Source organism: Clarias gariepinus, chromosome 12 (genome assembly GCF_024256425.1).
Source record: "Clarias gariepinus isolate MV-2021 ecotype Netherlands chromosome 12, CGAR_prim_01v2, whole genome shotgun sequence".
NCBI lineage: Eukaryota > Metazoa > Chordata > Actinopteri > Siluriformes > Clariidae > Clarias > Clarias gariepinus.
In genome coordinates, this window is record NC_071111.1 from 12,588,617 (window position 1) to 12,615,584 (window position 26,968).

General features: G+C 39.4%; 1 protein-coding gene across 1 annotated transcript in view; it reads right to left on the bottom strand.

Moving 5' to 3' along the window:
• The window catches only part of hmga2 (high mobility group AT-hook 2), a 32,480-nt gene extending 6,267 nt beyond the window's left edge, over window positions 1-26,213 (bottom strand). Inside the window, exons 1-4 of the mRNA XM_053508211.1 lie at window positions 25,555-26,213; window positions 23,515-23,601; window positions 20,006-20,056; window positions 725-757 (exon numbers count right to left, since the gene is read on the bottom strand). Coding sequence (XP_053364186.1) covers window positions 725-757; window positions 20,006-20,056; window positions 23,515-23,601; window positions 25,555-25,665 — 282 coding nt within the window. The 5' untranslated portion in view covers window positions 25,666-26,213. The remainder of the gene's footprint in view (window positions 1-724; window positions 758-20,005; window positions 20,057-23,514; window positions 23,602-25,554) is intronic.
• Window positions 26,214-26,968: the final 755 nt, after the last annotated feature.

The following is a 26,968-nucleotide window of genomic DNA, read 5'->3' on the forward strand; positions in this document are numbered from 1 at the left end:
CGAACAAAGAAGGGGAGGGAAAGAATTCCTTACCTATTCATTACTTTCCATAGGTAACTTCCCACACTAAACCCCATAGACCCTACTGATATATATATATATATATATATATATATATATATATATATATATATATATATATATATATATATATATATATATTTTAAATGCACTTGAATGTATTTGCATTTGGAGAACCGAGCTTCACTAATGTAAATCACACTGATGCATTTGCTCGTGTTCAAATCTATCTTTTTTTGTTTTGTTATTATTATTACTATTATATATTAATCACATTGTAGTAGTCTGATCTAATCCTTTAAATCTGATCCTATATCCATCAGTTAGAGAACATAAGCAGATAATATGGCAGAACGCTTTGTTTTTACGTGCAGTAGTGTAAGATTTACATTGGCATTACAGATTCACTCTGCAGGTTTCTGGAGACAGGGCACTGGGAAATGCTTAAAACCCTAACTATCTGTGATTCTTCTACACGTTAATGTAAGCATGTAGGTTGAGCTCTCAGCATCCGTTCCTGATAGACTGCCTACATTATTGGTCCAGTGAGCTAAAACACAAGGGTACACGCAGTTTTATACTCTTTGAAGTATGCATTAATGTGAGAGGAAGAGAGAAAGCCATGTGATAAACTATAGACCTACAGATGAAAATTTGAGTTAAGTGGAGTGTAAGGGCATGGGCGTAACATTTGGTTACATACCTGAGCAGGCTTTTCTTGGACCACTTGCTGTGGCTGCAAGAGAGAGAGCAAGAAAAACGATTACATTTTGATCATTTTTCTCACCAGTAGTGCATACCATGCCACTAGGGCTGCAACAATGAATCGGTTAAATCGATTAAAATCGATTACTAAAAGAGTTGGCATTCCATAATCAATTCGTTGTGTCGCGCGACGCGGAGACATTTTACTTTACAGCAGTGATTGCCTTAGAGTGTTTTAAAAAAATAACATTTGGTTTATGAGTGTTTTGGAATACGAGCCCGCTTCCGGACCAAATTATGCTCATAATCCAACGCTCCACTGTATATATTTGGCAGATGTAAAGCATACATGTCCATGTTTTTTGTGTTAATACATTTTTATTTTATTTTATTATTATTATAACAGCTCTAGGAGCAACATGTGCACTTTCTAAAGATTTTAGTTCCGTTTTTGAATAAAAGGTTGAAAATTAATGCTTTTCTTGTTCTTTGTTTTTTATCCGATTTATCGAAAAAAATAATCGACGGATTAATGGGTTATTAAAATAATCGTTAGTTGCAGCCCCACATGCAACCATTCCTGACAGTTGCAATTCGTATACAGTAGATGCAGAGAAAAGGTGCTCTTATTGTACTCTAAATATTATCTACACACATGGATACAAACATTACCTCAATCAGAAAACCCTGTGAAACACCAGCATCCAGTTTTAAATTAAAGGAGGATGGGGCAGAGACACAAGCAGAGCCTTCATAGTGGGCAAGTGGGTGAGTGAACAAAGCACAGATTGTGCCCTCCTAGTGTTACATCATACCCACTAAGCACTGCCACCCCACCGGAAGAGGCTCTAAGACCTCAAGCAGACAGCTGAGCAGTCTTCTGCTCTTCCAGAAACAAAGAAAGCCCTGAGAGTCCCTTGTGTTTGCAACTAAAGCCTGCTACTGCAAGGAGAACACACACACACATGCATACACACACACACACACACACACACACACACTACGCTGGATTGTTGGGAACAGCTGGTGCATTTTGTGCCAGTTCCTGCCAGAATGCCAGCAGGCTGTAACATAGTAAATGTCAGCACCGGATGGACCTGAGAGTAGAGTGTGTGTGTGTTGATAAATTGAAATCGAGAAGACGAAGGAACACAAGCTGGGAACGCTGGACCAATAATTCAGATGCTTGGTAACCTTGTCTTTGTTGACAAATACGCATCTCCATCACCAGGCATTTCTCAAATCTTAACTGCAAATATCCTCGTCAGTCACGTTCACTGTAACAGTTTACAGTCTGATCCGTGCGTACGGAGCGGCATCATGGATTTTGTCGTGTTAAAACGCTTAAAGCCCAAGCGGCACAGATACGTGCCAGCAACAAGACATAGGTCGATGAGGGTTTAAAAAATAAATATATGCTTATATTGGAACCTAAGTTTTTGAATATGTCAGGTAGAACGTAAGTTATTATTACTTTTAAAAGAGGTACATTTTGCCGCTACTAGAATTTGTGAATGATGTGACAAAAATTTTGAACTCTCATAATAAGTATATTATTATAATAGAAACAACAATAAAAACTCTATCTGTGCTATTTTTTTGCCCATGTGACCCATTTTCGAAGTTTTGCTCAGTCGTGTTCGGGTAGTCAGTTAAAATGAATTAAAGTTCAGCTCATCATATTGTCTATTTAGTGCTGGAAAAGAGGATATGTCACTCTATACTGCAAAATCCTGAGCCATACAGTATATATGTTTATAAAAATAAATTTAAAAAAAAAACATCAAAAATGCTCTGAGCCTTAAGGTATACTAAAAAAAAAACTAGCCGCGATTAAAAAAAAATAATAATACATTTTCTAATTCCCATATCATATTCATTTGCCCAAATCGTCTCAAAGAGATTCTGTTCAGTAACTTTTTCACATTACAATAGGAAAATTAAATGAATTTTAACAATAATTGTCATTACACTTATTACATTATTATTATATTACAGACATAACCGTAGAGCTAGCTTGCTAATCAGCATATGTTAAGCATGTGTTAATGAAACAATATAAACTCAGACTGAATTTTTTACCGTTAAACAACTGACAGACGCTAACAGATTGTCTTTAATTTTTCAATTTTATACATCAAATTGGAAAGTGCATAAAATGTCGCTATTATTTTTCTATTAATGGAAACCAAATGGCCGAAGCATACAGTTACACATCATAATCCAAAAACTTCGATCAGTGAAATAAAATGGTTTGCATGCAAATACTTGAAAAAGGATAAAGAGCGACTTGTCTCGAAATCATTTCATGTGTTTTACATCTTAACACCTCTACAAACTTGCAGTGGCAAATCTCCATGTGAAGAGTGAGTTCCCACAGCTCTCTTCCCCATCACTGACTGTGGAATGTAGCTCAGGACAAACAGTATTTGAAACCAGAGCTCTATAGGTAGAGAGGCCCCCCATTTTCTATGGCTCAGAACGTTCCCTCCACCTCCTTCCCTTCTGCCCCATCTGCACAAAAGGAGAAATCTTGGCATTGTCTTTCACAAGGCTGAAGCTCTACTTTGAAGTTGCTTGGAGCTGACACTCTGGGTGCTGGTTTAAGATGTGGGCCCGAGCTGAGTGGGGCCTAGTGACCCTGGTACCCGCCCCCCCAAACATCCTACCCACACACACACACACACACACACACGCACACAAACCCACACACAGACACAGAGACACACACACGCACACACGGACTGTGTGCGGCCCAATGCTAAAGGAACCAGAGGTATGTTCCCAGAGAAGGACGAGATCAGCAGAAGGAGCGCCAGAGGCAACTGCCCCATCAGTATTGAAACTCAACCCCAGAGAAAGAATGTGGCCTATTCCCCCTCTCTCCCTCCTTTGCTACCCAGCTATCTTTGGAAAGCCCTTTCCAGATCGACTTCCTTTCGGGATAATGCAGTACAAATCAATTGCCATTCTACCGCTCGTACTGAATGCAGGCAATCCCGTGATGAACTCCACATGGCACAGGGCATTGGATCTCCACCAAGCTGTGCTACATACTGTATCCCATCATACTAGTGTTGATAAGTGACACTCTGGGGAAAATGAGTTGTTATATTTCGATCCTACCAGACGGCACCCAAAAAATTTTTAAAAAAGAGTTCATTAATTCAGGGGTACATTTAACCTGCTTTGAAATGTCTCAATTACGCACTTTACTAAAAGTCGTTTCAATAATGACAAACAGGGAAAACACTGGTCAATAAGTGTCCAGTGGTGTTACGGTTACACATTTCCCCTCTCACAGTCCCTCACTCACTGATCAAAGGAGGGATAATGGGGCAGAAAAAAAGCTAATTAACTTGTGAGAAAACTTCCTCCTGCCATTGAACATCTACATCTACCTGCAAATAGGTGTAACCTGAGACTTTAAATCATATTATCACTTATTACTGGTTAAAGACCTCCAAACAGGAGAGACCTCGCTGGGCAAATTAAATAATATATTCAGTGACCTTAAATCTAATAATGTTTTCTGCCTTTTAGGAATTGTTGGACATTTACTGTTAGTTCTAATAACATTGCCAAGAAGTGAGAACTGTTGCGAAGAAAAGACAGTAAAGTCTAATGCCAGTCTGAAAAATGACTGCAGTATGTATAAGCATCACTGCTATATCCTAGGAGAGGGCAGTTACACTGAACAGGTACGGTGTGTACCATTGTATCTGTTGACTTTTATTAAAAATGCAGGACATATAAACCAATCAGAGTGAAAACTGATACATATGCAAAACATACAGAACAGGACTTTTATAGCAGCATCTTTTTACAAAATACCACATAATCGATTAGTGTCACTGTAATTGATAAGGAGAAAGAGTACTTCAGTGTGTTATAGCAAACAATGGAAAACATTTAATAACAATGGCTATCGCTTATATACACTGCCTGGGCATTTGAAATTGCTGGAACTAGGTAAAGAACCTATCAACACATTATCAAAACCAGGAAGCATAGTGCTGAGCCGTCAATTTTGTGGAATAAGAGTGGTCCGAAAGAAATCATGAATGGAGATCACTCAAACACTTGGTAAAGTTGCAAGGTAAAAAACAAAAATGTTTAATAAAGAAAGCATTAGTTAGTGGGACTAATCTGGGACTAAAAGGTTTAAACTTGGTAGAAAGCATAAAGATTCAACTTTGGCGCAATGGAAAAAAAAGGTGATGAGTCCAAATTGACCCTATTTCATAGCAATGTGCCCATCAGGGTAAGAAGGACAGCACATGAAGTGATGTGCATAGTGGCCACTGCACAAGCCTCTGGAGGCAGATATGATCTGAAGCTGCTTCAGTTGGTCAGGTCCAGCACCAGCTCAGCACCGTTATGTGGCAATATAAATAAAAAAAGTCAGCCAACGACCTGACTGTACTGAATGACCAGGTTATCACATGTATGGAGTTTTTCTTCCTGGATGGCACAGGCATATTCCAGGCCTCAAATGTAAAAGAGGGATTCTGGAAGCATAAGAAATCAATGGACTGGTCCCCACATTGTGTGCTGTAATCAAAGCTAAAGGTGAAATCATAAAGTGGCATAAATTCAACAGGGCGCTGGAAACCTTCTTTTAAGATTGTGGTCCATATTGTCATGACAGAATCATGCAGTTGTTGGAGATTTGTTGACTGCACATCCATGATGCAAATCTCCCTTTCCACCAGTGCCTCACTGCGTTCTGCGTTCCGAGATGCTTTAACCTCAGTTTTAATGAGATGTTATTTGAGTTACTGTTTCCTTTGTATCAGCTTGAAGCAGTCTGGCCATTCTCCTCTGACCTCTGGCATTTCTCTCAGAAACACAGCTTTTCTGGTACCATCTAAAACTCCTTTCTTACCCTTTCTGATGCTCGATTTGAACTTCAGCACATCATCTTAGCCATGTCTACTGGCCTGAATGCACTGAGATGCTGCCATGTGATTGGCTGATTCTAATTGGTTCGCGTCTAACAGGTGTACATTTTTTTTTTTTTTTTTTTACAGAATTAGTGTAAGTTTCTTTTTATTTTTTGCCAGTGCCATTTTACTAGCCACTACCTGGCTACTGGTGTTATAAATGCCTTATAATAATAATAAATGCCTGCTGGAATGACTGAAAGAAAATACACCATGCGTAGGACTGATAACATCAAATAATGCTTACCAGAGGGATTAGGAGAAAAGAAAGGCAAAAGATAACATCGCATCCCTGCTTAGTCCATGCTAAAGGCTACTGTACAGCAATCTTGCAGAAAAAAAAAAAACATAAAAAAAAAAAAAAACATGCAGCAATAGAGCAATGACATTGTCCTTCAATGTGGTCAAAAATTCTCCACAGCTCTCAGCGGAGCACTTAGGTTTGCCAAAGGAATAAAGCACAACAAGATAAGTGAGCTCTTAAACAGTCAGTTAACTCTCATCGGGATTGGCGGCCCTCTTTTCAAGTTCTGACAAAACAGGATAATCAGTTTGTCACCCCCCCCTCCAACTGATGAGACAGGCATGAACTTTTACCAGCCGCAATTTGCGTGGGTGTAGCTTTGCTGGCAATAAAAATCTGTTCACCTCCTTCACTGTTCCAGTGCATGAAGGAAATGCAAAGAAAGAGCGGACCTCCTACTGGTCTTCTGCTGTCAACAGCTCTACCCCTCTCTGTGAAGTGGTAGATCTTCACTTCAGAATACCTTGGCAATGATTCCTGCCTCTTGGATTTCAAGGAATTTACGAGTCAATTCTTGTGTAAGCTTGCCTTGTGCTCTGTGTGTTCTCAGCACATGCTTTTTTGGATACTCACTGAATTGGTGGCAAACCTGAAGACACCTACACTGTGCATTGCTCAGAGTCCGTATTTGGCCAGTTTCTTTTTTTATATAATTATGAGGATAGGCATGCATATGTATATAGAGCAAATGTTACACAAAGAGATTATGCAAGAGTACAGAGGCACAAGTAATCATTGGATGTTGCTGACTTACGTAATAGTGGGATGACAGTCCTTGAACTTGCAAGTGCAAGTCTTAGCAGCTCCAAAGAAGAGCATGCTGGAACAGTGTGGAGTCTCCCACTAAACACAGCAAAGGGAAGGACTCTGTTCCTCACAACGTGCTATGTCTAAACCATGCAATTATGTGAAATGCTGCCAACTCGGGGGAATCCCCTTGTTCCTCTCATTTCAAAGCTGGTGGAATAACTTTCTTTCTGGTATTTTCTCATTATAATGTTTGTCTGATGTCATGAATCACTGGCCATCCAAACAATAGGTCTGAGACATGTCGAATTACCTTTCGAATAGTTTTAAACTTTCACTCTCTTACTTATTCTCTATACTGTACAGGGTCATGGCAGGCCTGTAGCCTATCCCAGGAAAGTCTGGGTACACCCTGATCACAGGGCACACTCATTCACATACTATGAGTAATTTGAAAATGCTGCATGTGTTTAAACTATGGCAGTAAACCCACCAAGCACAGGGAGAACATCCAAACTCCACATGCACCAACCCTAAGGTGGGACTCGAACCATCCACCCATGAGATATTTCTCCACATACTACTTAACCGTTAGTCTAACACATGCTTTCCCAGATGTATATCACCAGGCCAATAATTACCCTCTTAGGCATTCATCCCATCGAAAACATTGTCATTCTAACTGACAAAACGGAGAGAGAGACAGAGAGAAAGAGATGAAAAGACTACCCCGTGCTATGGATGGCTTCAGTGCAAAGCTCTGAGAAGTTCACTACACTAAGCTTTAGCTTAAAAAAGGAAAAAAAAATAATAAAGTGTCAACAAATTTCCAAATTGTGCCCAAATTCGTAATGAAGTCAGGCCCTTATAATCAACTCTGTCTTGGAGATCGGTGTTGGATGTTTTTGATGTGAAATTCTCTTTAGACTTAGTATTTCTGTTTAGACACCACCACACTATTAAAACACAAATTGGTAATAGCAACTTTGCAATTATTAAAGCATTTAAAATTATAAATAGACCCCATTTTCATTTTACCTTGCTAATAAAATAGAGGACAGAGTCTAGAAAGCAAGCATGCAGCTCATGTTCACTTTAAACTTAAACTGAGAACACATGGTTTGTGTTTGTGCAAAAGCCTTTTTTTTTTTTTTTTTTTTACATAGCCTCTCCTTAGGGCCGCTGACAAGAATTCCACAAAGACAGGAAAAATAAAAAACACTCTGCCTGATTTGATGAGGCAAACCTATCCAAGGACTCCCTCAGTTGAGGCAGACCCCACGGACGAGCCACCCAGTAACTGCGTGCCGCCCCACCCCCACCGCTTCTTCGAATAAAGACCACATGTTATATTAAACTAAAGGTGGAAGTGGGGAAAGAGAGCCAGGCTTCTCCCGGGTGCAGGGGTGGCACAACGTCAGCTTTGTGATTTCTCCTGGAATGCCTCCATTTTTTCGGCTGATCCTGAAAAGGTTCTACAGCCAGGAAATCCAAGCCCTCTGCTGCCAACAAACCTCCATCCACGCCTCCATTCCACTCTTCTCCATTTCCCAATCAACCACACTCCTCTACCAAATAGCGCTATGAATGGCACCTATCAGAGGAGAGCTAAACCCCACGATTAGGGGGAATTGCCGAAGGGCCCATTGTAGAAGAGAAAAATGTCTGCCAGAGTGAGGAATGTGGAAAATTCCTGGCAGGACAAGCAGCCTTTTGTTAAGATTTTTTTCCCCCCTTTTTTTCAGGAGGGGGTGTTCTGGAGGGAAAGAAAGGCGCAAATTGGATCTGCTCTGTTTAGGAGCCTCTGCTGTTTGAAGTGAAATCAGTTCCCAGAGTTTTTCAAAGGGGAGAGGGGTCATGGGCACCACTATAATTCAGGTTTTAGTTTAGTTCCATACAAGTTTCTAGTTTGAGTTTTTGTCATCATGAGGGTCCTTACTAAGTCTTACGGGATTATATAGAGTATCCCATTCTCATTAGTAGTTCCTTGTCTTTTGCTCGTGTTTAGATTTTTTTTGCAGTCTGTCTTTCTTTGGCACACAAATCCTGTGTGGTTATTGATATCTGAAGTTATTCATAGCCACTTATGTTATATAGCATATAAGAGACTGTGCGTTCTTGGAACTATAGGATGCAGTTGTGGTTTTGTTCAGGAATAAGAGTTGAGTGGGAAAGAATCCATAAGGAGCAGTCGACTCCGCCCATAGCGCGCTGAATGATGCAGATGTTGTGGATTAACCTGTGTTGCCTGGAACAACTCATGTCCTGTGTCATATTGGCAGTGGCGAAAATACGCTAATAACATGAATCCCCACTATGTTTTCATAGAATTTGAAGAACAGCAGAAGTGTGGTGAGAAAATATGGAGGAAGCCCAACTATTTAGCAAAGGGTGGTGTATTTATGTACACAATGTCTGCCTTACAGCAGTACATGCCTCAAGCTTTTTTAGTTGAGCAAGTAAACCTACATCCTAACTACCATTTTTCTCCTTTACTAGAGGCTCACTTTGTCTGCCATTCCATTCACTTCTTTCTTTTCTCGACTTAAGCTTTCTACGCATTAATCACACTAACCGCATACATTAACGGCTAATTGACAACGCTAATGTGAGCGCGTCCGCATTTTTGGATAGGAATAGAAGCTGGCTCCATAAAACGTCCTCAACACGAGTGGGAAATTTACCACAAATCTGAAACGTATTTCGATAGTTTTTTTTTTGTGATATCCTCACCATTTTAGTCTTGTAAATGCTTTTGGACCTATAGATACAAGCTAGTTATTTCAATGAATGTTGCATGGAAATATTTTGGAAGTGTACAAATCTCTGGATGAAAGACATCAGTGAAAGAATCCACAACTGCAGCCCTGTCTCCGCCTAGCTTTCCCCCCCAACAGGAAACAGAGGCAGCACATGTGGGGCCTGAGACTGATAGAGGCAATGGATTGTGTAGAGGCCATACCATCAAGAACACAGGCCACATACCTTTCCCTGCTCTTACAAACACAGTTGCAATTCCCTGTTATCCTTTTCCCTTCCTCTCTTCTCCTTTCTCACATCAACACTTCGGCGAATACTGCCTGTATAGCTTAATTAGATGAATGCTTTCATGTCTGGTGCAGATAATGAAAACGACTATAGACTGCCTCTGATAACTAATCGCTTGACATGGAATATTTTTTACAGAACCACTACAGACATAAGAAACAATACCCGTAAATAGTATATAGTGGTGTGGATTTCCTTCTCAACCAAACCGCAAATTATGAATCCTTTCATCATGAGTCATATCAGATTTACAGCACCAGTCAAAAGTCTGGACACACTTTCTGCTTCATGTTTTTTTGTTTATTGACTTATTTTTTTTTACATTCCAGACCTATACTGGCGATTTCAAAACTATGAAATAATACACATGGAATTATGTAAGTAAGTAACAACAACAACAGCCAGTTGTTATTTTAAGACATGAAGGTCAGCTGGAACAGTTCTTTAAGGAGCAGTATTGTCAAGAGCATTTGCAAAACCCTTCAAGCAGCATGACAAAAATAGCTCTCATGAAGACCATCCAAGGAAACCAAGACCTCAATATCTCAATATCAACTGTTCAAAGGAGATTATTGCATAGTTTGGATGCCTTCAGCGTTTTTTTACACTGTAGAAAGAAATAAAAACACACCAACAGATGGCAGCACAAGGCTCCACCACAGTCACAGGGAGCACCGACCCTCATGAGTCAGTGTGCCAAAAGACACCGTCCTGTGTACAACTTGTGCTATTCTCTCCACGTGTATTACCATGTCTGCTATTTCATCAGCAATTTAGACAGCAAGTTAGAACAGTGAGCTTAGGAGAAATTCTGTGTGAAACTGGGCAAATCTGGGCAAATCTGTTTGACATGATTTCGCAAGTTTACGGTGATGAAACATTTGAAGTGATTTGAGTGACACGCACACTTCAGGACTGGAAAAACATCACCGGAAGACAATGAGAGATCAGGAAGACCTTTGGCGAGCTCAACCCCAGAAAATGTCGAAACCATTCAGCAACTTTTGCATGATGATCGTCGGAAAACAATCCACAACATTGCTGCCATTGTCGGTGTGTCATACAGAACAGTCCAGGCAAATCTTGATTTGAACAATGGTTGCTGCCAAGTTCATCCCCAGGCTGCTGACACAGGAGTAGAAGGAACATTGCATCGAAGTCTGCCAAGAACTCCATCAGCGTGCCGTGGATGACCCGTCCTTCATGTCAAGGACCATTACCAATGACGAAACTTGAGTGTATGGGTACGATCCTGAGATGAAGCAACAGTCTTCAGAGTGGAAGAGCCCATCATCTCCAAGATTGAAAAAGCTGAGGCAGGTCCAGAATTCGACAAAGTGCATGCTCATCATCTTTTTTGACATTTATGGCTTGGTGCATCGAGAATTCATCCCCAGGGAACAGACTGTCAAAAGCGAATTCTGCTGCCAAGTTTGAAGATGTCTGAGGGAGGACACATGGTGAAAGGAACCGAATCTTAAAACTTTTGATACCACCATACAAGCGAATAAATATAAGGGATAAGCAGGCAGACTAGGAAGAACTGAATGGGAAGAATGTGGGAAAGTGATCAAGATGCTCACATTTTTTAAGTCTGACTCTTACAAACATCCAAGAAGTAATGACTGCAGTCGCCCTGTACTCCAGGACTGAAATTACCACCAGTTATTTTGTACCTATAATGCAAGTGGATTCCATATTAACTTAAACTCTTTTAAGGTTATACTGAAGTTCCACCCTCCTAACACACAGTATGACTGCTAATCAATCCCTGCTATCTGATATCACCCAAATGAGGATGGGTTCCCTGTTGAGTCTGGTTCCTCTCAAGGTTTCTTCCCCTTGACAACTCAGGGAGTTTATCTTTGCCAAAGTCGCCCTCGGCTTGCTCATCAGGGACAATCTAATCATTATAATTTATACTTATTTCCTCACACTTTTCAAACTAATTTCCAAATTCTTTTTGATTCTGTAAAACTGCTTCACAACAATGACCATTGTTAAAAGTGCTATATAAATAAAACTGAACTAAAGTGCAAATTAATCCAATGGAAGCCAATGCTTTCAGCTTACACAGCAAAAGCTGTGGGCAAGTGTTTATGTTGGGGACAAAGAGGTCACATGGACAAGGTAATAAACAAGGCATGTGTGACATATCATGCAGTTCTTAGCCTTTGCATATTTGTATTTTTGCATATTTTTTATTATTATTATTATTTCTTTTTTAACAAGACCGACCAGGATTTATTGTCACCAACGTCTGGAATTCCAGTGGTGAAAAATTGGCCATGTCAGGGCGGGACTGGTGTTGGTACCATGAGCAATAATTTTAAACAATGTGGTGGCAAGCATCACATGTTATCCCTTAACTTTGCCAACTAATAACTGGTGTATGATATGGCAGAGCTAACTTGTAGAAGGGAAATTTGGAGAAATGGCAGTAAAAAATGCTGACAACATATATTAAAAAAAATGTTTTCATTTAGAATGCAAATGAAAACATGATAAAAATGTAACTGAGAGGGCAGGAGAGCACACAAAGCATCCGTTAAATCATTGATTGATGCTCACACTCACTGAGTCACAGAACTGCCAAGCTCCTGGGATAACTAGAGGTATCACTGGCCAGAAAACTCATGGGGCCAAGCTCAATATTTTACTAGAGAGAGTTGTTGAAGCTATAAAAAGTTTTTGATGTTTGACACTAAATCCGCATCATACTGTCCTTCTCCAATCCCATATACGAAACAAAGAAGAAAGAAAAAAAATAGGGCAAAAGAACTTTTCACACTTTGGCAGAAGTTGAGGGTTTTCCAAGCCTCTCCACCATACTTCGAGACTGTTGGATGAATCCTAATCCCAGCACTCATCTACTCCACCGATACGCCTCCTCCCCACTGCCGGACTCTCCCTCCCATTTCCCTGAGCTCTAATTCCGCTCCTCACCACCTGCCAACATTGTTTGTCCCATAGCCAAGAGCAGCACAGCCTTGTGTTAGATGAGAGTACTTCCTCTAGGCCCCCCCATCCGCCCACACCCCCACGCCCCCCTGCTCATTCATTTACTCGTTCGCCTGCCTTTTCCGAAGCGTAGGGTGCGGAGTCTCCTTGGTGTTAGGTCCGCAATGACTAATTTCCCTCTCACATACACTGAACTGGCAATGGCTTCATTTAAAGCATTATACAGGAAGGTAAGCAAGAGGTGAAACAGCTTTTGGGCTCCAGGTAATGTCACCATGCTTGGTGTCTGTGCCTTTCACACAGGGTCAGCTGTGTTTAAGTGGTTGGTTGACTCAAGGATGTTCAATGGATGCAGTTGAGGAAACGTACTGAGGGGAATGGAACAAAGCACCTGGCAAGTGAAAGGGCACCATAAATCAAGATCTTGTCTTATACCTCATATCGAAGGAATTTTTGGCACTTAAGGCTGCTGATGGCTTGCTTTGCGCTCATTGCCTGGACCATTTGTCCCGGCTGTGTGGTTGCAGCACTGTCCCTGACTTCTATAAGAAAACACAATAAGGAATAAATCTATTGTTTTTGCCCCTACTCGCTTATTTCCATGGAAACAAATGGATAGGTTGTGTGCCAAACAATCAAGTGCTAAAATTGCAACTGTGACATTACTAGCAAGAGAGGGGGCGGGGGGTGGGGGGTGGGGCTGACGGGTCAAACTGCCTAGGAAGAAGAGAAAGCACTTCCCTCTCCACTGTAGTTCTGCTTCCTTGGTGAAGAACCAAATGCATAAAACTCAGTGGACACCGGCCAGCTGGCAGAATAAAAGGGGGAACTGCTGTGCACAACTGATTAATGCTAGCTGTTTGAGGACAAAGATTCTCCCTCACCCTGCCAACTGTGGAGCCTGTCCACTTGGCACGGAGGACCCTGTCCATCTCAGCACCTGTGCAGGATGCACACTCGGAAAAGGAAGAGGCAGACTGTAAATCAGTGCTTTGGCATGCTTAAACAGATCGATCTAGCAGCACAGATGCTGCATTGGAAGCCTCACTAAGTGCTTGTAAAATTGTAAAAGGCATGCCATAAAAATTACACACACAAAGCGAAAGGTCACCTTCTGAATCTCTTCTTCAGCCATTAATGCCAAGTGTTGGCATAGCTATCTGGAAAATACGCTGTTTGATGGTTAGCGAAAGGTGTTGCACGGTATGACGTTGCTAAACAGGCTAGATTCTCATCGTGTTGACATTATATTCTGATGGTCTGGGCTAGACGCAGCTCTCTTTCTTATCGCCCTGGGGAAGACAATTCTTATTGCTGCTTAGAACATTTCTGGATATCTACACCACATGTGGAAAAAACGACATCAATTATCCAAGAACTAGTTTCATATCCATCAACATTAGCCTGCAATACTTTTGAAGTGATGAATAATATCTGTACATCACTGGTGTAAACAAATAGAAAGTTTTGTTAGTATTGGTGCCATTACCAGATGCTACAATGCATGTAAGTTGCAAAACAAAAAGCTGTGAGTTTTTTTCCTAGGGAATAAGAACAGAGAACGCCTTCTTTTCTAAAAGCATACGTATCCCTACGTTAAATCTGTTGACCAGACTACTTACTGTAAATGACATGCTACATCATACTACATCAGACATGCAGCCACACATGATGCTGGATATTTATTATATTATATTGTATTAGTGCATTGCCTTAAACTGGGGAAAGAAGGAAATCTTGAATTCCTCCTCAAAGTTTTTGATCCGAACATGCTGTAACAAATTGACAGACTTACTCTGCTTGAACATGTTGCAAAAGGAGGACAGTGACTAGTACGCTAAGAGCCTGAAGCAGCTGGTGGGGTCTCCTTACAATTTCTATTGAGTTTCGTTTTTTTTTACTTTCAGATGAGACACATACATTCTTGGTCCCTTCTGAGGTAGATATGGTTAAACACTACTACTTTCTTTGCCTTCTGGTGGCCAGAGCCACCTTCTTCCATTAACCATTTAGGAGGGTTGAGATGGCTGCTGGTGGTGGGGGGAGGCAAAGGAAAACATTCCAGTGGCCCCTTGTAGCTAAAAAGGATATGCTATAATTAGTTCCAGGAGGGCGAGTGGTAGCTGAATGAAGAAAGCTGGCTTGTTTATCCAGGAAAAGAATGGCAAGGCTCTTGACAAGTCTACCCACTATATGTGGAGGCAGAAATGTGCCTATGGTGGATGCCTGATGCCAATTCATCGGTGACCAAAAAAAAAAAAACTGAAAAAAGCGGCACCAAACAGATTATAACCCAGGCTTTCAAAGCAACACAGCCAACCATACATGAGGACAGGTCTGTGAACATACATTCCTTCAGTCCATTCATAAAAAAAAAAAAAAAAAACAGGAGGGGAAAAGAAAACAAGTTGGTGCTCTGTCCCTGACTGCACTAGTTGAGTTAATGGGCAATTACTGGTGTGCGTCACAGCCCTTGGATAAATGAGACCCATCTACAAATGCAGGCCTTGGAGAGGACACTCTCATGCTCTGATAGCAAGCTGCCTCCTTGACTTATTCTCATTCATAAACTCACTTCATTGTGGGTGACTCCCACTACACAGCTCATGCTGTTACACAGGGATAGTGAGCTGCCACACCAGCTGGCCACACACAATACAGAGAAAAGCTACTGCTGTAATGCAATAATAATAATAATAATAATAATAATAGCTCAATTTGGAGGCTTTGTTCCCGGCATGATTAGATCTTTACTCTGTGGCAAGTACACTTATGAACAGTCACTTTATCGCTGTTATTAGAAAGTAAGAAGAAGTAATAATTTGAGATGATTCCTGTATGATGCAATGATTTCTTTTTTTGTTCTCTACACTATTTGCAGTTTTGTTTTTGTTTAGTTTTTTTTTTTTACCTTTACATTATGAAACATTACCAGTATAACTACTCTAGATATTCTGAATGCCTTTAGTTAAAAATAGGTTTTCTTAACATTTTAGTTATCAACATCAAACTTTTTGACTTTTATTTATAAAAAATAATAATAAAAGTGTTTTTTATCCCTTTACAAATCCGTTTTTTAAATGTGTGGTGTAAGTGCTATTTAAAAAATAGCGACATTTTATATAGTATTTAATTTTATGCGGTTAATAACGGAATGAATTTGGATTTTTTTCCCAATGTTTTTAAATTCAGCATGAAGCTTTGTTTTTAATTTTTTTTTATCTTTCTGTTACTTTTCCATCACTTGTATCTTTGTCAGTTACCTACTTTCCATTCTCAACATTTGTTTTTCTAATGTTGCAGTTCACAGTTAAACTGCCCTACAATCAATAAAGCAAGCCTTCATATTTAATGTAAAAACCCCTTTCTGTTTGTAATAAGATGCATATTCGAGCATTTATTTGCTTCCCAGCTTAAAGTTTTAATACACCCCAATTTTCAAGAAATTATATTTATAACTCACTTCATGCTTTACTTGGCCAGGATGAACTGTGTGCAGTGTGTACATGCATATGGGTGTGCAAGGGTGTGTGAAGCCAGTAGACTGCATTGATGTGTGTACCTGTGGTACACAATGCAGGCACCATGAACATGCAGTTGATCATGCCTCTGGGCATCAGTCCAGAAAAGCGGCGAAATAAACGTGACCCCCTTGATCATGTCAGTCCAAAGTTTCCAAGAGTGGGTTGCAGCAACAACAGCTAAACCCTCAGAAAAACACTCACAGTCTGGAAACTCCTCTATTATCCTACACTGTTGAAAGATTGTAATGCTATAATAAGCCAGTCCATATTTTACTCTAGCGCCAATGCATTTATGTCTTAGCCATTTACTGATGAACCATTCTAACTTGAAGGTCTGCGTCCACATTTCTACAGTAGCTATGAATGCATGCAGGGAATATAGACTTTTCAAGTGACTATCACATAGATGCTGCAAGGATAAAAATGATGATTAATTAATTTTTATATAATGCAACAAATGGAAGCCCTCATTGAGCTTATCTTTAACTACAGCATTTAGACAAACAATAATCTAGAAACAATGTCCCAATTTAAATGGCAGCCATTATTCTACCTATTAATGATTATGTGCAGCACATATCTTTAAATAGTTCTGTAGAACTGCTCAGACAAGTGCATTTGCAGATCAGATAATATGCATTATTGGTGTCAGTTTTGATTTGATTATCAAAACTAGGGTACCGAGAAAAATATGAGTTATAGGCCCATTATCATGCTTATTTATTTATATATATATATTCGGTATTCTTGGATGTGTTGTATAAAAATGTTATTCAAAAATATTTTATTGACTTATTTTTAAATGTGGTGCACCTGTTAAGCGTAAATGCGCTAAAAATCAATTAAAATGACAAAAATCACAAGATTTTTTACATACTGTCTATTTTATTTAAGGTTATAAGATGCAATGATTGTGCGACCTATATTTTTCCAGATATGGACAAAACAGATCTCGACTGCATTCAACGTAAGTCACACGCTCTTACCAGGAAAAGCCAAAGAAATTCCCCTCAATTTAAATTTATACTCGCCATCCTGGTCTTTACTATGACTTCATTTCCAGTTTACAGAGTCATGTCCCTGTGAACATGGCTGAACACATCATCAGAAGTTACATACAAGAGCACCTTTTAATTTTAGTAGATATTAAATGTTCTTACGGGGAGATAGAGTGTAGATTGTAAGCAGAAGGAATTCTGAAGGCTCCTGAAGTAGGCTTATTACAAGAAATTAAACAGGTAATATTTTCATCCACACAAAAAATCTCATCAGAGATGTACTTCCACCCACACTTAACTGATAACTGAACACTGGAGATGCCAAAACTTTCAAAGTGAAGTGTTTAGTTGCTGTTTCTCCTGCCAGGAGCTCAAACAGGAACATAGCTCTGTACTGCTATCAGGATTAGAGAGTACCTAAAACTTGTACTCCTACATATTCTCAGCTTTTTTTTTTTTAAATGGTATTGATGCATCCTTACATATTTAACGTGTACTGTATATTGGTCACTTTCTAATGCACTGCTACAAAGTAAAAATCTTGGATGCCACAATGTCAATAAAACATTTTCAGTTTTTTCTCTATTCCGGTAAAGTATTGTTAGATTTTAACAGTTGGAATTCTAGTTTTGGTTTTTTGTTTGTTTGTTTGTTTGTTTGTTTGTTTGTTTATTTGATTGATTAATTGATTGATTGAATAACAACTAGAGGCATTAAAATCGTGAGGTTTTTTTTTTTTTTTTTGTCAAAAGGTTTTCCGCTGAAGTAGAAACATTCTGGTGTAAATATTTTAAGCAAAATGGTAAAAATCATAAGTCAATCGATGGCTATGGGACAAAACTCATTAATTAATTTACAATTTACAAATTAGTACGCTTGTCTATCTTAAACTGCGGTATCCATAAATGATTTAAGCAAGAATTCATGTCTAACCTCAATCCATGCTATCATTTCCATCATGGAGGGAAAAAAACAAATCCAAGCAAGCAGAGAGAGAGAGAGAGAGAGAGAGAGAGAGAGAGAGAGCGAGAGAGAGAGCAAGAAAGAGAGAGCGAGAGAGAGAGAGAGAGAGAGAGAGAGAGACTGATATACAAACGTTCCTTCGCGTCCATTCAAAGGGCTCTCAACCTGCAGGCTATCAATCTATCAAGTTGTCAGTTACAAGCTAATAAACATGTTTTCTAGCTGTCTACAGAATTGCCGAAGTGTACCTGTGGTCAGTGTGAAGTCTAAACTGAAATCTAAATATTTTCTTTAAGGGATAATACAAACATTTGTACAATCTCATTAAGCACTTGCTGACGAGCAAGCAAGTAGTGGCAAGGCTGAGTGGAAGGCCTGTGGCAGTTTCCCAGGCCCAGCCTTAAGCCCAGACATGGATTAAATTGCAATGATGGATGACGATTCCACATTACAGAAATCCTTTTAGTCCATGACTAGGACTAATCTGGGCTCTTCAACATGCCCAAAGTATATTTAATACTAATTAATAAAACCAAAAATCTACAATCAAATCTTATTTTTTTTAAAGAAATGACATTTTATTTTTGCAAAAACAAATATTTTTGCTGGTGTGGGTTTCCGTTACATGTAAAATAAATTTCACAGGCCCTCTAAATCATCTATTTTATATACATACATCAACCATTCAACCATTCAATAAACTCATTTAAATTTAATTAAATTCATCATTTAAATTTGTACAATAATGTTTTATCAGAGCTTTTTCTTTCCATTAATAGAACAAATTTAAATAATAAAAAAAGCACCATTCAGATTCACCTGAACAATTCTTTATATGTCTGCTTGTTTTTGAGTTTGGATTAAACATATTCAGTTCCGGTGACCAGCCCAACAGGCTAATGACCTGGACCGCCACACCCCCACCCCTATGATTTTGTGAATCAAATTTAAAAACCATAGTAACAATATGTTTTAATCTGCATGAAATGTTAAGAAACATCTGTGTACCTTAAACTCATAAAGAATATTAGGGCCAATGAATATGCATTAATACGCAATGTGTATTTCTGTTCATGTTATGTGGACATATTTATTCCTTTCTATCTATAGTTATTTTTCTAACTAAGCTCACGTAATATGCCCTAATCATTTTTTATAAGGAGAAAAATATATGGTGTTACAAAGTAATTACAGCCCACAAACATAATAAACCAGAAGCGTAATATAAATCTGCAGCTTTTAAGGTAATGATCCTACAAACGTTTTACATTTCCTACACACATATTAGCAGTTGCTACTACATTTGCAGGGATTACGTTTTCTATTTGTAATAAGGTTTCAGCTTCAAAATTGTCATGTTATATTATGTTTGTGGGAAAAGTATATAATTTGTTGGTTCATCACATTAAAAGCTACAGATTTGTAGTTTATTATGCATGTAGGCTGTCATTACATTGGCAGGTGCTACATATGCTTTGAATGTTAATACATGTAATCTACAGCTAAAAAGTTCGTGAAAGTGTGATTTAAGATTAATCAGCCCTGAAAGCAATTTTAAAATTCTATTCTTGGGTATGACCTTTAATGAATATACAGTACTGTGCAAAAGTCTTAGGCACCATATTATATATTTTCAAGTTATGTTTGAAAATAGTGAATTATTTTGTATATAGTAATGCATGATAAACGCACATAAAATTGTACTAAGAATAATATGGTGCCTAAGAACTTTGCACCTTTGTACTTTTCCTTTAAAATAATTGAAACAAATAGAAGTGTGCAACATACCCATTTCCTTGGTCTTCCTCTGGGTCTTTTCTCCCCTGTGGTCTCAGCTTTCTGTGAATGTCAGTGTTGTGGAGTTAAAACTTATTCACTTCTTCCAAAATGCGTAACATGTTAGAAACGTGCTTTTTTAGACATTTCAAATTGTAAAGGGTCATTTAGACACGAATAGGGAGCTTCTTGTATTTTAGCAGCAGCGGGTCTGTGTAAGGTATATGTAGACATCTGACAAGGAGCTGTCTGTGTATCTTGCACAGAGGTCATTCCCAACCTGGACAGCATAATATTTCACTGGAGGAATTTTATGCTCTTCATATGTAAATGAGAGGGCCATTATCAGCAGACTCACTGATGAGATTAGGACCGTAACAGACTGTTATGGGTTTTAGATCACATTAAGAAACTTTTGGTAACAGCCAGACATTGATATGGAACGCCTCCAATTTCCCAAATGTCCTTTGTCCATGGAAAAGTTCAGACAAGCACAATTTGAATCATCTTATTTGTCTTACCACATTCTCCCACTTACATTACAGGAAAAATTATTAGTTAGCATTTAATAGGAAGTAGTTTTGAGTGTTTAACAAACCATAGGTCCTGTAATCTTCAATATGTTTTTGATGCTTTTCAATACATATAAACCCCTCCTAGACACTCTTATTTGATCAACCCACAAAATCAAAAAGCAATATGTATGCACCATATTAGGCTCCCACCTTTATTTTTGTAAAATCTTTACATGAGCCATTTCTACACATTTTAGAGTTGATAAAAATAACTTGTCTTTGCTTTCCAAGAAGATCCCATCATCACAATAGTCTGGGGCAGTTAACAAGACAAGGCGCATCTCAATAATTGATAGAATATAAAGTGCTCTCCCGGGCTGCAGGCTTTTGTTATGCTGCACTCTGAAGGAAACCCAATACAAATGATAAAAAATCTATGAATTCTGTGAAAGAGGGAAGGATAGGTGTCAATTAAATAGGTTATAAAATAAATAAATAAAGTTGAAAAACAAACAAAATATATATATATATATATATATATATATATATATATATATATATATATATATATATATATATACTATGCTGGGGCTGGTTCTCAAGCCATCACATTTCTAAGCTTGACCTTTCAGTGTCATCATTCTCATAAATTCATAATTATCTTGCTGCTGTGAAACTCAGCCCAATTACTTAAATTCTTAAATTGGATTTTTGACTTCATGGTACACGTAATAGTCCTGTTTGATCTGTTCTGCTTGCTCAGCGTAAGTGATGACATCTTACTGTCTTACATTCCTGTTTATCCAACAGCTGGTCGTATTTAATAAGTAAACTTTAACAAAGGCCCTAAACATATGCAAAACTTTTGTGTAAGTGTCACAGGAATAAGTTCTTGGAAGGACACGGCTTCTTAGGGCTCAACCCAAGTCTGACCACAACCACCACTCAACTGACCGCTTAGCCAGCTCATGTAACTTTCATGTGTCAGACAGGGCATATCAAATTCTTAAATGAGAGGATGGGTTACTCCATTTTGTGATTTGATTAAACAGCTCTGGTAATCACTAGCCTAATGTATTGCAACTATGTACTTCAGTTCTACCTCAAACTAGTACAAACAAATCAGCCCATAGGTCATCCACAGTTCTTTGAACTCTCTATTTTTTCTTGTTATCGCTATTTGTCTGTGTGTCTCTATCTGCCTGTGTCTCTTTAACCAATCTGTGTATCCGTACCCAGTTCTCTGTTCAGGTTGCTACATATTTAATCGGGATATTTAATGGTCTGTAAACTAACCCCCTTATCAATTAACCATGCTTTTGCATGTCTTGTCCAGCTTTGCAGCCTAGTCTTGTGTCCACTATGCGTGCCTTAGAGTCATTGTTGAGCCTTTACTCACCCTTCCCTGACATGACATGTGTATGTTAGGCAGGGCCAATGCAGATTAAGATGTAGGTAGAGACTGGGTAAGCTAGACTTGCCCTGTCAGTTCTTGCTTTGTGAAAGGAGGGTTTAAAATTAGCCCCCTAAGTCTAGTGTATCAAGTCTAACAATGACCGCCTTATGGAAAATATTCCATCTCTTCATTAGGACCAATGCATTGAGCAGATGATCAGAGTGTGTGGTTTTCAGGACTAGCTTTTGAATAATAATAACACTGTGTTAATAGCCAGAAAGGTTATCTTTCCAGATTTATTCTTGTCATATGATGCAGTTTTAGACATTTCTAATTCAGGAGTTCAGCAGCATTTGAACTGTAATGATTACTAAAAGCTGCGAATGGCAGTATTTTAAACTACCTCTTTAGCACAAGAAATAATTCATTACATTTGATAAACTCCTTTTCTCGACTTTCCATCGCTCAGTTAAGTTCAAAATAAGTTCTTGTCTATATGCAGAGTTTTGTTAGGTTATGCTCCTTTACCCAGATCAGGCATCATTCTTATGAAAGTGAAAAAAAGAGACCCTTAAGGGAAGTCTTCACTCTATTTAGTTTAACTAGTGAATCCACAGTCTGGGGTTCAGAGTGAGGAGCACTGCTTTTAAATCGGAGCTGAACACTTTAATTCAATCGTGAAAGCAGTAGGACCTGGTGAAGATGATTAATTCTGGGTGGGAAAGAAAACCTTGTGAAAAGTGTCTTGAATCAGACGCCTTGGCGATTTCCACTCCTTTCATCTTAGTAGATTTATCTGCTCACTGTTTATCATAACAATGCCAAATGAGATGAAACAGAATTACAATGGCAGAAAAAAAGCTCCGTTTTTTTTTTTTGTTTTTTTTAGGTGGGCCTAAGCCTGTTTACAACGGTACCTTAATGCGGAAGAGCGCAAGTCAGTGAGTCATTACCAGAGCCTGATCCCCCTACCACCAGCAGATAAATTAAAACATCCAAACTCCCCCACGGCTCAGGGATGAGAATTGCACACTAATACGTCTAAACCGAGACTGCAAATGATGTTGCGGGAACTTCTCATATACAACAGACAAAACCAGACCACACACAAAAAAACAGGTTAATGATTTCATCAGCTGCTAGCCTTTTTCTTTTTTTTTAATAAAACAAAGTATGAATAAGATTGTACAACTGCATTGGAACAAACTACATTGATTGATTTTTTTAAATTACATTGCAGTTAAAAAAGTAGGAGGTAAGCACTACAGGATACTGGGTGTGTCTTTTCGTGCATGCATGAATATGCATGTGTGTGTGTCAGCGTGGGCAGTGACATATAATGTGCAACAGTGGGCTCAGTTTATACTGACCTAAGTACACGAAACACTAAAGCATTATGATACTACTAAAGGGAACTACCCCCACAACAAACACACACATCTTTAACCTGACTCAGACGGTTTTTTTTTATGTCAAAAACCTTCTTTAAAAGAAGAATAAAACAGCTATAGAAGAAGTTTTGGTCTTCTTGCTGGCCTGCTTGTCTTTTCATACTCAACCAGCAGCGAGTGAGATGTTACTGATTTGTGCAGTGGTAATTAGCCTCCTACCTTCTGTGCTGCTTTGGAAGGGCCCTTGTTCTTGCTTCCCTTGGGACGTCCTCTTGGACGTTTGGGGACAGGTTCACCCGTGGGTTCCTGCGAAGGAAAGGACATAAACACAGAAGAAGATGAGGACAGGAAACATAACTGTTGCCCATTCTGTCCTCGGCACCAATTCCACTACCTATTGCTCTCAACTGAGGAAGACAAGATCCCTTCTAACAATGCTCTCATTTACTGGTGTGCAGGAACACATCGAAAAACAAAGACAAAAGAGGAACCAGCGGATGGGGTTGAATAAGTGTAATTGAAATTTTAAATTTAATTTATTTGAATGAATAACAATTGTGACTATTTATATATCATATATATATATATATATATATATATATATATATATATATATATAGTCACAATTGTTATTACAGTAGGCTATATATATATATATATATATATATATATATAGTGTGTGTGTGTGTGTGGCACTTTACTTGATTTACATGTGTGTATGCATGTAGTTGTACTGTATGTTATACTTGCTTTACATGAATGAATAAGGACATTTGCTTTAGAATTCTCTATGCTGTCATTTCTTTAAAGATTATTTTGGCCAAACCAAAATGAATAAATATTTATGTACAAAATAATTTACAACAAAATTAATGCAAGTGTTAAATTATGTACATTGCTACAAAATGTTCTTTAAGGGTCCATTTGGATGATTAAGGGATCTCAGATTACAAAATAAAAAATAAAAACTTTTATGAAAGTGAAAAAAAAAAACTCTTTATACTATTTATATACTACTAACTATTTATAACTGATTTTAAAGTTAAGAATCTATCATAATGGGTAAAAATACAATTTTGGAGTCATGCATTTATAATCGGAAACACTGAAGTATACATCAAGTGACCCAAGATAAATCTAGAAAGGTCGTTGGTTAGTTTGGAAAAAGTTTGGAAAATGTCGAGCGTATCAGCTGGAGTCAAGGCTTTTACGCGCGCCAGTTAGGCAAAGGAACCGCACTGGACAAGTCCAAAGCCGCACGCAGCCGGACTAAACAGTGTTTCAAAATAGTACGCACCCTGGGAAGGCTATTTAACTCGCTGTTTAACACGGTAGTGTGCGTTTTTTTCCCCCGACGTAACTCCTCGTGTCTCCCACTTGTGCGGGCGACATCTAGGCTAATTACAAGCGGAAGGCTGACTCACAGAGAACCTTATGACAGTGAATCACGGCTTTACGGTGCGTAAACACGCGCGTCAATCCCATACATCCTACGTGTTCATGACTAAACCATCTTCAGGGTCGTTACAATACACAATCAGAGTTTCAGCAGGTTATGAGTTGGCACAACGAAATGTAAAAGGGAAATGCAACAAGTATATGTAGATAGTGTTGTGTGTGTGTGTGTGTGTGTGTGTGCATGGCTTTATCTGAGCTGCAGAGCGGCGGAGGTCGCGCCTCGGTCATGGGCCGCGTAAAAGCAATCGTTAAAGACGCAACTTCCAACCGTAAAGTTTGTACACAGTGAAAACCTTGTGTGATTTCAGCGAACCATTTCATAACACAAACTCAAAAAAAAAATAATAATAATCACCGGCAGGCTGGCTGTATGCACGCACCATTTGCTAGGTCTATTTAGTGCGGGTTTGTATGCGGTTGAAAGGCAAAAAGAAACACATTTGCATTTTATGCATAGCCATAGGGTTGATCGTTGGTAGACTCTAAGAAACAATTTTTTTTTTGGATCTTTGGTTTGATTTTGAGCTTTGGTGGTGTTTTTCGCTTGCGTGGAACATCTTTCCCGCACAATCGTCACGCATGCATTGAATGACAGTATGTGTCGGTGTTGTGCATTTATGTCAGTCTAGGATAAATATGCAACAACATACCACAACACTAGACGTCATGCACGTGATAAACAGCCGAAAATGCAAAATATTCTCTTAATGCACTGGTGTGTCCGACGTGTCCTGGGCTACTATTTATTACGCGGTTTAGAACCTAGGTACGTATGTGCAAAGAAAAGCCAACGGCACTGACTTGCTGCGGTTTCCTGGGTCTGCCCGGTCCTCTCTTCGGAGGCTCGGCGGCCGGAGCGGGCGGCTCGCGGGATCCCGAGGCTTCGGCGGCTTCCTCACCGCGCGCGCTCATTGCAATGACTCACAGCCAAACGGGGAAGTTCCTGTAGATCTGTGCTCCTGCAGCGCGCGCGCTCTCCGTGTCGCGCACCGGACGTCCTGCTGCAGAATGGGTGATGCGGATCCACTGTAGTCTGAGTAAGCTCTGAGAACAATAAGTGAATGTATCAAGCAAGACAGGTAATGCGTTAGGGATGTAAAACAGAATCTAAAAAGGCAGGCCTTGTGATCCTAGAGGTGTCGCGATATGCACGTGCTGCCCGCTTGAGTATTTGGCACACGCACGGAAAAAAACCCGAGTAGCACTGAGTGGGGGTGGCTATAGTGATAAAATAAGAGAGCGATCAATAAGAGTGTTGGTCTTGTCTGTGCGGACGAACTCGAGACATGTGCAGAGTGAAATCGGCGCGCTGTCAGGTCTGCGCGCTGTGCTCGCGCGGCTCACTCACTGGAGTTCCCAAAGAAAAAAAAAACAACAACTTTTCTACACGGGTCAGCTTAGGAAAAAACATTCGCCTTTTAAATGCATCTCTGTTGCCCACACGGAAACAAGTCCACTAAGTGGACGGGGCTGTGGTATATATATTATTTAAAAAAAGACGAAAATCACTTTTCCCGTGGGTGGATAGTATGGGGAGGGAGAGAGGGAGGGAGGGGGCACAAGAGGCGCAAAAAAGAGAGGGAGAGAAGGGGGGAAAAGAGAATTGGACGGCTGCCACAGAAAACATGAGAAATTCTGCGAGGAGAGACCACATCGAGACAAACTCACGTGTCCAGCACCGTTTATGTGACTGGACGTGTTCCAGCGGGTTTAAAAAGTTTAAAGAGAAAATGCGATATGCGATTTACGATAATATTGGCCATTATTGAAATTGTCATTCAATAATAGCTGCTTAGTTTCATGCAAATAATGGTACGGTCGTGTAACTGGATCTGGCGTGCTTTGAGTGCTCATTTCACTGTCAGGTATTTATTTCATGTGCAGCAATCAATTACCTGCACAATTAGTGTGGCTCAATTAATTGCTAACAATTAGATAGCCTAATATTGACATAAAAACGAGACTCTTACTACTGATACACTACTTCTACTACTACTACTACTACTACTACTAAAACGTTCATCCCAAAAGAAAGCAGAGCTGCTTTAAAGTTTGTGCTTTAGCTCGATTGTGCAGCTGCATGTGTGCATGGAGTGAAACTTGCACACGGACCTCCAGCAGTCGGTGGGCTTTGAAGCGGCCCGCCCATCTGCGCGCGGCGAGATCAATTACACAAGAACAACAGGGCCTGAGAATGAAGTGCCTTACGTGGAGG